Consider the following 10,000-nt stretch of genomic DNA (forward strand, 5'->3'; position numbering starts at 1 on the left):
GCATTCATTAGAGTCCGGCTCCCTTTCAACGTGATTCGCCACACAGCTTACCCGGCTTACTCTCACCCATAGACGGTCACAGATGAAGCGCATGTGAAAATAATATTGCACACATCTACTACAAAGTGCCTGAAGAAGGCTGTAGTCAGCTGCCACATGAAAGAGTAAAAAAAAAAAAAGAGAGAGAGACCAGATACAGTTTAATCCGGTGGCATGCATTTACCCTAATACCAAGACATATATGGCTGGTGCACTACCAGCCACATATTATATATGAGTGAGTGGTGACAGTTACCTGAATTGGGTTATAAGAAAAGTGTGTCGATCGACGCTTTAAACTAAACTCATGAATGAGGAGACTATATATTTGTCTCTACTAATGAGAATTGAGACTTTCTGTGTCTCCATGCTGTCTGGAGAGAACAGACCTGAAGCGAGAAACTCGTAAACCTTCCCGTGGCTTTTATAGCAGTGAAAAACGATATGGTCAGCTCTTTGAATGAATGTTTTCTTCTTGAGTTTATTTTCCCCCGTGCCTTGTGGATGCATAGTCGTTACTCTGAGAAGTGGTGACAGTGAGCCCCCACAGGGCGGGGTTTTCTTTTTTTTATTCTTACCCCCCACTTTTTCCTCCCCTATTGCGCCTCCTTCTCCTCTCTTTTGGAGTTTGAGTGGCCACCAGCCAGGGTTTGATTTAAGAAGCGTTTGTCTTTCCCGGCATGTGAAAAGGGGGCAGTGGCTGATGTACAACTAGTTGGTTTCAGGCGGATTATTTTGGGCAAGTCTGTGTGCACAGGCACCTCAAACGGAGAGAGGGAGCGAACGAGAGCGCACGGCGCGCACAGTCCAGACGCAGGGCGGAGAGGGAGAAAGACGCACAGATTTCAGTGGCATTCAGCTTGTTCTCGCCCACACTGGATACACGCAACACATCTGTATGACAGGGAAGGACAGAAAGAAGACATTTGGATGCTTTTTGGGGAAATTGGTGCAACTTGAGCGAGCTTGCATCGATTGTTAAAATCGAATGTTTTTCTTCTCGCTTTGCGGAGAAAGCAATGCAGCTGCTGATTGAGCGAGCACAGCATTTAGTAAGTTAGAACTGAAACTGACCTGCACTGCATTTTCCAGCCATTTTTGGGGGAGTCTGCTTCTCGGTTGCTCTAAAATGCAACGAGGAAACATGAAGGGACTCTTTTTGACGAGAATGTTGAGAGTTCTGGCTGTTTTGGCGCTGGCAACACAACACGTTTCTGGTAAGACACTGAAATATCAGATTTACGAGGAGCAAAAGGTTGGCACGGTTATTGCGCGTTTGAAAGAAGACGTCGCGGATGTTCTGGCTAAACTTCCTAGCTCAGTCTCGCTCCGCTTCAGAGCTATGCAACGAGGGAGCTCGTCTTTCCTCACTGTGCGCGAGCAAGACGGAGAGATCAGCATCAGGACCAAAATTGACCGCGAGAAACTCTGCGAAAAGAACCTCAACTGTTCCATACAATTCGACGTGCTGACGCTCCCCACAGAGCACCTCCAGCTGTTTCACGTCGAGGTGGAAGTGTTGGACATCAACGACAACGCACCCCAGTTCGCCCGAGCCGTCATACCCATCGAAATCTCCGAGAGCGCGTCCGTGGGAGCGCGCATTCCTCTGGACAGCGCCACAGACCCCGATGTCGGGGAGAATTCACTGTACACGTATGCCTTAGAGCCCAACAACTTCTTTAAGATTGACATCCAATCCAGGACTGACGGGGTTAAATATGCCGAGCTGGTGGTGCTCAGGGAGTTGGATCGGGAGGTGCGCTCCGGTTACGAACTTCACTACACGGCCTCTGACAGGGGCGTTCCCCCGAGAACGGGTTCGACCCTCCTCAAAATCAGTGTTGCTGACTCAAATGATAACAGCCCAGTCTTTGAGAAGTCCTCGTATGTCATCAATCTGCCAGAAAACTCACCTGTTGGTAAGCTGCTCATCGACTTAAATGCCACAGACGCGGACGACGGCACCAACGCCAAAATAGTTTACTCATTTAGCAGTCACGTGTCTCCCAAAATAATGGAGACATTCAAAATTAACCCCGACAGCGGTCATCTGACGCTCATAAGACGCGTGGATTATGAGACTGTTAACTCGTATGACATCGATGTGCAAGCGCAGGACATGGGTCCAAACTCCATGCCCGCTCACTGCAAGATCCTGGTCAAAGTGGTAGATGTGAATGACAACAAACCAGACATTAGCATCAGTCTCATGTCCGCTCAGGGGAACGGAGACGCGGCATATATATCCGAGGCTTCTCCTTTGGACACGTTTGTAGCGCTGGTGAGGGTGGAGGACCTGGACTCTGGTCTGAATGGAGAGGTAGAGTGTAAGCTTCATGGTCAAGGCTATTTCAAGCTTCAGAAAACGTATGAGAACAACTACATGATACTGACCAACGTATCTCTGGACAGAGAAAAGAGGTCAGAGTTCAGCCTCACTGTAGTGGCCGAGGACCATGGGACTCCCAGTCTCTCTACTGTTAAACACTTCACTGTGCATGTAACTGATGAAAATGACAACCCCCCACGCTTTGAGAAGGGCCGATATGAGGTCTTTAAATCAGAGAACAATGCCCCCGGAGCTTATCTGACCTCCATCTTGGCCACTGATCCCGACCTGGACGCGAATGGACAGGTGAGCTACTCCATCTTGGAGAACTTTGTTCATGGGAGCTCCATCTCCACCTACGTCACCATCGACCCCTCTAATGGCGCCATCTATGCGCTGCGAACATTTGATCGCGAGGATGTGAGTCGCATCTCCTTTGTTGTGCAAGCCAAAGATGCAGGAAAACCCCCGCTGCTGAGCAACTCCACGGTAATCCTCAACATCCAGGATGAAAATGACAACCCTCCAGTCATTGTGGTCCCCCAGCTGTGGAATTTCACTGCAGATGTCCCCGCGTCAAAGTTCACAGAGGCTGGACATTTAGTAACTGTGGTCAGGGCAACTGATCGTGACACAGGGGTCAATGCTGAGCTCATCTGCTCCATCGTCAGCGGCAACGAGGAAGGATACTTTCTCATTGACCCCAGAACATGCGAGATACATGCCAACGCTAGTCTGGAGAACTTCCCCCATGAGCATGTTGAGCTGACAGTTGTGGTCAGAGATCAGGGAAGTGAAAGCCTCAGCGCTAAAGCCGTCCTGAAAATCACCCTCTATGAGAACATGGAGAACCATGGGCCACTGACGGATCAGGGGGAGTCTTCCCTAGATGCATCCTTGATTATCATCATCTCCCTGGGGGCCATCTGCAGCGTGCTCCTGGTCATCATGGTGGTGTTTGCCGCTCACTGCAACCGGGAGAAGAAGGACACCAGGCACTCCTACAACTGCCGGGTCGCAGAATCCACCCACCAGCACCACCCGAAGAAGCCCTCGCGCCAAATCCACAAAGGTGATATCACCTTGGTTCCCACGGTGAACGGCACCCTCCCAATCAGAGCTCACCACCGCTCACCGTCAGCCACGCCTCCCATGGAACGAGCCCAGATGGGGAGCCGGCAGAACCACCACAGCCGCCAATCCTTGAACAGCCTAGTGACCATCTCGTCCAATCATATTCCAGAGAGCTTTGCCCTGGAATTGGCGCACGCAACTCCACCAGTGGAGGTGAGCACACATGCGCACACTCTTAGGCACACACTGAAGCAAATGACTCTCAGAAATTTCAAATGTGGTCCCTCAGCCCCTTCCCAAATTTTCTCTCCCAGTTCCTCTCTCCTACTCAGACACACACACACAGACACGCACACACACACACACACACCAGCCTACTCATCCTCACACAGCTGTCTCCGTTTGATCAAATGAACTCATCTCCATGTGTGACAGTGACTTAATCAACACTGCCCTGTAGTTCAGACTGACTCTCATTAAAACTGTTGATGATTATAGATGTGTCTTTGTCTTTACCTTGTTTACACCCTGTCACCATTACCTCCATTGTAACCATGACTCACCCCTCAGTCATATGTCTCCATATTCATCTAGACTCACCCTTGCCCCCCCAACCCTCCTTTTTTTGTTTTAATGTCATCCATTTTGTCTCATCCATTTTTAGCAGCCTCTCCATCATCCATTTTGTGTTTACTCATCCATTATTTTGTCTTTTGTGTTGTCTCTCTCCCTTTTCACCCCTACCTTGATTTCCCATCTGTTACTCATCCTCCCTTTTCTGTTTCTTTTTTTTTTTGTTTTGTTTTTTTTTGTTTTGTCATTTTTGGATGTAGCAAGTCTCACAGCTTCTGTCCATGCTCCATCAGGGCCAGTACCAGCCCAGACCCAGTTTCCGTGGCAACAAATACTCCCGCAGCTACAGGTAATTTACCCCTATCCCTCAGCCCCCGTACCCCTTTATCCGCCACCCCTTCCCGAAAAGATTATTTTTTTTGTTATTTTTCAAACCACTTGTTTCTCATTGTGTATTACATGTTTCAACAATCTGTTGTGAAGTTTTGCCTGTCAGTTGATCAGTTATATGTAGATCATGGTTTGCCGTGTAAATGTTTTTTGGTTTTTTTTTCATTTTCCAGTTGTTATCACACCAATGTCATTCAGTCCAAAAGTATGCAACTCATTTGTCTGAACGTCACAACAATTTTATTGGTAATTCTTAAAAAAGACAAAAAAAAGGGCTCAGGTTGTAAAGTCTGCATCCATCACTACTTTCATCATAATGTCCTCTTATGATCTTTCAGAAATAGATTTATTGATCCCCCTAGTGGCTACAGTGATAGATTTATTGATGTGATCTACCTGCATGTAGAATTTATGGACTGAGCCCTGAGATTCCAGGCACAGCCTTAAGTTAGAGATGATGGATTTATTTGTCATCAGTCTTTTCTAAGGACGGGCTGATTCAGCCAGTCTGCAAAACAGAACACGTTCAGCTTTATGTGTGCAAAAATGTAAATTTGCATCATTTTTTATAATGGATTCCTGCAGGTATGCACTACAAGACATGGACAAGTTCAGCCTGAAGGACAGTGGCCGTGGGGACAGCGAGGCGGGGGACAGTGACTGTGACATGGGGCGGGAATCCCCCGTGGACAGACTGCTGCTGGGGGAGGGCTTTTCTGATCTGATGCACCTCGAGATGCACCATCGACTCCACCCAGGTGAGTTATTGGTGATGCAAAGCTTTTCTCGGAGCCTGAGCCTAAGTGGCTTCACAACACCACTGCTGCCACCGCCACTTTTTCTTTTTTCCTTGTTTGGCACCTTCCTCAATATGACTTGGCTGCAGTCATCTGATTCACATCCTCAACACTCCACAGCGGCAGCTCACACTCAGCTATCACCTCAGCCTTCAGAAGATAATTGCACCTCATCTCATTTGCAGAAACTTGTCGTTTTGTGGTTTTCAGATTCATCTTGTCTTGTCCTTATCCGCTCCGAGCCGGCTGAGGTGACTGTAAAACACTGATTCCTGCTTCTCATCCTTAAACGTACCTTAATTGAAACGAGCTGTCCTCCTCCAGACCACACCCAGCCCTTCAATGTACTGCCTGCCTGACAAATTTCAGCACCATGGACAGCGTCAGGCCCTAAGCCCATTATTTGTCTGTACACCTGCCTTTACAGCCACTCTATTCACCCTGTTGCCAACACAATCCCTATTGTGCTCGGCCCCATTCTTCCACACAGTCCTCATTTCCACGCTCGTTATCACGCTGAGAGAGGTTACAGTGTGTCTGGCTGTTTGTATTACTGTGTGTGGTGTGTGTGTGTGTGTGTGTGTGTGTTATCTGCCCCTAAGATAGAGTCGTGTCTGTAAAATCCTCCCTGGAGCGGAGATGAGTCGCCTGTCACTCATCGGTATGCGTCTCAGGGTGCTGTTTTTCTTTCCTCCCTTCTTTTTTCTTTTCTTTCTCTTTTTTTCCCCATGGTGAGTGACAGTGGTGTGCTTTCATGTCTGAACTGAGGAGAATTCATAGTAATTGCTTTTAGAATGATGTTATTCTCCCTCCCTCTCTCTCTCTCTCTCTCTCTCTCTCTCTCTCTCTCTGAGTCTGCGCCTTTCTCGCCTCTACTACATGCCCGAGAGCTCCTCTGCATCTCCCCCTCTTCTGTACTTGTTAATGTATTCTCAATCTTTATTGAGACAGATAAAGGGAGGGGTGGTGGACATGGACAGTCTTTCTGTATCTCCTTTTTCTTTTCTTCCTTTCAGACAGACTTGGAGGTGTTTCAGGCATCCTCCCTCCCCTTCCCTTCCACTATCTTTTATGCTAATATGGGGGAAAAAAAGAGGGAGGGTAAGGAGATAATGGGCCGAGAGGGAGGATTACCACTGTTTCTCTTCAATAGATTTAATTTGTTTAGATTTTTCTATTTAGATGTGAAAATGTGGCTATTCATGCTGGATGCGATAAAAGAACCAAACAAGCAAATCCCTGCCTCAGCCTTGTATTTAGGAGCTGTGGACATACTTGGCAGAGCGGCCAAATATTACATTAACATCCGCCTGTAATTCAATTTGGACAGAATCTGCCAATTGTTTATCTGTTTATTCAGTTTTTGTCATAGTTCTCATACCTGGCACTACCTGGATAATCACGGTGTAAGCTGTAAATACCACCAATCTGGTCCTTCAAGCGGGAATTTAAAGAGACTGGGAAGAGGGAGAAAGAGGTTAAATTTAAAAAAAAAAAAAAAGCTGTGATCTTGACATTAATGAAAGACTGAAGGATAGCTGCATGAAATATTAAATGGGTAGTGTACACTAAAAGAATGAATCAAACTGCAACCATGGCCTTCTTTTCCATACAAAAACCTCTTGCTGAACTGCTGTGCATCTCTTCAAATGTAACACTTCCTTGCCCACCTTTGTTTCGGTCTCAAGGTTTAGGGCTTGTATTATTCAAGTGTACTGACATTTTCTTTACCGCAACACACACATCTGTCTTTCAAATATCTGATTGAGTTGTTTTGTAGGTATTTACTGTATTTATTACTATTTCTGTATGTGGACATTCGTTTTTGACCCTTTTTGCGTCTTTGTTTTTTTTTTTCTTTTCTTCTCTCTAGCCATGAGACTGTGCACGGATGAATGTCGCATCCTGGGACACTCTGACCAGTGCTGGATGCCCCCCCTCTCCTCACCTGCTTCCTCTGCTGACTACCGCAACAACATGTACATCCCCGGGGAGGAGTCCTCCCAGCAGCCTCAGCTTGACGATGACCAGTCCTCTGTTGACTCGGAGTGCCGCAAGAGCTTCTCCACTTTTGGCAAGGAGCCTGGGAATGAAGAGGTGGGGGCCGGAGGAGTTGTCCCCGGAGGAGGAGGAGGTGATGCGTGTGCAGCTGGAGGAGGGGCTGGCTCCCTCCTCACAGAGATGAACTCAGTGTTCCAGCGGCTCTTACCCCCTAATATGGACTCCTACGCTGAGTGCACTGAAACAAGCCCACCTTCATCCTCATCAAACACTGAAAGAGGAAGTGGACGTAGTGGCAACAATGGTGGTAACCATAGTAACAATGCCGTTCCTCAAGACAACCGGAGAGGGTTGTTGCCAGGCGGTAAAGGTCCCACTTACCCCCCGGGTGTGGCTGCATGGGCGGCCAATACCCACTATCTAAACCCCGGAAGTGGAGCTGTAGGGAGCAACCATGTGTCTTCATCTTCTTCGTCCTCATCTTCAACCTCGACCCCCAACCCCCCCAATGGACAACCACCACACCTAAAATGGCTGCCAGCCATGGAGGAAATCCCAGAGAATTACGAGGAAGATGATTTTGATGGCGTCTTCCATCAGGGTCACCAGAGTGGCAAGCGCAGCGAGAGCCGCCATGAAGCCGGCATGGACGCTAGTGAGCTGGTCCATGAGATCAACAAACTGCTGCAAGATGTCAGACAGAACTAGAGAGGGCAAAGAATTGACCATGGGATGGGGGAGGGAACATTTCACCACATTCTGGTAGATGCTTGTTCTGTGTGCCAACATATAAAACTTTATGATGACAGTTTCTTGTCCACTGTAATGCTTGTCTTGTTCAATTTACCAAATTTCCTCTTTGCCTCTCACTGCTGAGAGACTCACAGAGAAAAGTAAAACACGGCACTGAAGATGTGATCGAGGTGACTCAAAGGCATCAAAGCGAGCATGCAAAGAACACACTGCTCAGCTAATATTACAGTCTCCCGGAAAGGTGCTCGAATGAGCGATTTCAAAGAGAAATCCACCAACAAAAACTGTACCCTTTCGTCATGTGTAATGTTTACAGCAGCGTGAACAGACTCCACGGGGAGAAACCAACAGTTGTGTGGTCTAATTTCTGCTTTTACAGTGAACAATATTGTACAGTGTTTGTGGAAAAAAGGCAAACTCACTTGAATATTGTGCTATGTCTCCTGTTTTGTTATTCTGGAATGTAACTGTACAATTTGACCTTTGTATTTTAAAAATACACTCTTTTTTACTTCTATATATTTATATGTGTCAATGTATGTTTGTACAGAAAAAGAAAACAAATGTCTATTTTTTATATTTGTCACTGCATGTCTTAATATCACTTAATGTGTCTCCTTTCCTCTGCCTAGTTTATTTTATAAAACAACCGTATTTAATTTTGTCATTGAATGTGCGTGTGTGCATATATAAAAAAAAAAAAAAAAAGAAAAAAATCACATTCCAATGCAGTTCCATGTTGGAAGTGAGTTTTTGTAAGGTAACATTGTGACCAGTGGGTGATAAATAAAGTGGAGGGATTCATAACAGGGTTAAGTTCGAAAATTATTCTTGGCATTTCTTTTGATAGTTCTGCAACTTTTTCTATTCAATTCCTATTTAATTTCTCATGTTTTCCAAGCTGACTGCTGCATTTGCCCCTCCTGTCTCTTAGCACCCCCTAATGCTCAGAATCAGGACAGCAGCACCCTCTACATGCACAGACACAATCTACTGTTCTTTCTAGGCAAACCTTCCCCAGGCCTCATTGTACCACAATTCACATGCACAGCTCTGCTAATAAACACTCCATTAGCCATGAATTTATTCCCAAACGATCTCTTTAGATTAGAATGCATTTAGGCTTTAATTTAGTTTCAGAGTAGGGATTCTCCTTCTCACTGTCTCTCTCATCTGTGAAAGCAACAGGCTTATGGTAAATATGCTTAGCAAATGAACAGCGTCTGATAATAGCGGCACATGATGAGGAATCAAAAGCATGATATTCTTCAACGTGGCCATATGGACTCATAACACAATTAAGAGGAAGTGGGAAGTGAGCATCCCCCCTCCCCTCACTCACTCTGCTCATGATTGTGAAGATTTGATGCACTTGTGAGTAAGAACACACGAGTTACACACACACACACTGAAGAAAATACAACATTGAGCTGCATTTAAGAGTGAAAATTCAACAACTAAGGCTAAATGAAGCAATTAACCTCATGAGGCAGAGCTTTAACAAGGTAAAGGTTAGCATTTGCATGTGTACACTCACACAACCACTAGGTTGACACAAACGTGAACAAACCCACCTTCAAGACCTTACTGCACACACTTAAAGACACACGTGGCGAAAATATACAGGAGACCCAGAAAATTCATGTTCACTGAAAACACACACACAAAACACGCACGCATGAAAACACCTGATAATGAGCTCATTTGTCTTCATCATTAAAGAGTTCAAGCCTCAATAAACAGCATGAATTGGCTGCATGTGAGTGAGGGAAACTAAATCATGCTAGTTGCTAAATTAGCTTAGCCTCCCACAAAGGTAAACATTCTTCATATCTAACTGCATTAAAACAGCAATGAACTAATATTCATAATACAGTTAGTGCTATTGAACGTTGAGCATAACAAGTATGATCAAACAAACAAAACACAAGGATAAAGCCAGCAGCCAGCTAGCTTAACTCAGTATAACTAAGGTGGCTCTTGAAAGCTCTGATAAACCAGCTACTACTGGCTGCAGCTTCATATTTAAAGTACATAAATA

At 45.8% G+C, this 10,000-nt stretch overlaps 1 protein-coding gene across 2 annotated transcripts; it reads left to right on the top strand.

The window, feature by feature from the left end:
• The first annotated feature begins 406 nt into the window (after positions 1 to 406).
• pcdh18a (protocadherin 18a) lies at positions 407 to 8,750 on the top strand. 2 transcript variants are annotated; one of them, XM_084569677.1, is made up of 4 exons: positions 407 to 3,658; positions 4,279 to 4,367; positions 4,994 to 5,166; positions 7,079 to 8,750. In XM_084569677.1, exons 1-4 carry the CDS (start codon positions 1,169 to 1,171, stop codon positions 7,912 to 7,914), a joined length of 3,588 nt encoding a protein of 1,195 aa, XP_084425803.1. In that variant the 5' UTR covers positions 407 to 1,168; the 3' UTR covers positions 7,915 to 8,750. The 2 variants fall into 2 exon arrangements, with proteins under 2 accessions (XP_084425803.1, XP_084425804.1); XM_084569678.1 differs by having other exon boundaries at positions 4,312 to 4,367.
• The last annotated feature ends 1,250 nt before the right edge of the window (positions 8,751 to 10,000 follow it).

Source organism: Chelon labrosus (assembly GCF_963514085.1).
Source record: "Chelon labrosus genome assembly, chromosome: 2".
Lineage (NCBI taxonomy): Eukaryota > Metazoa > Chordata > Actinopteri > Mugiliformes > Mugilidae > Chelon > Chelon labrosus.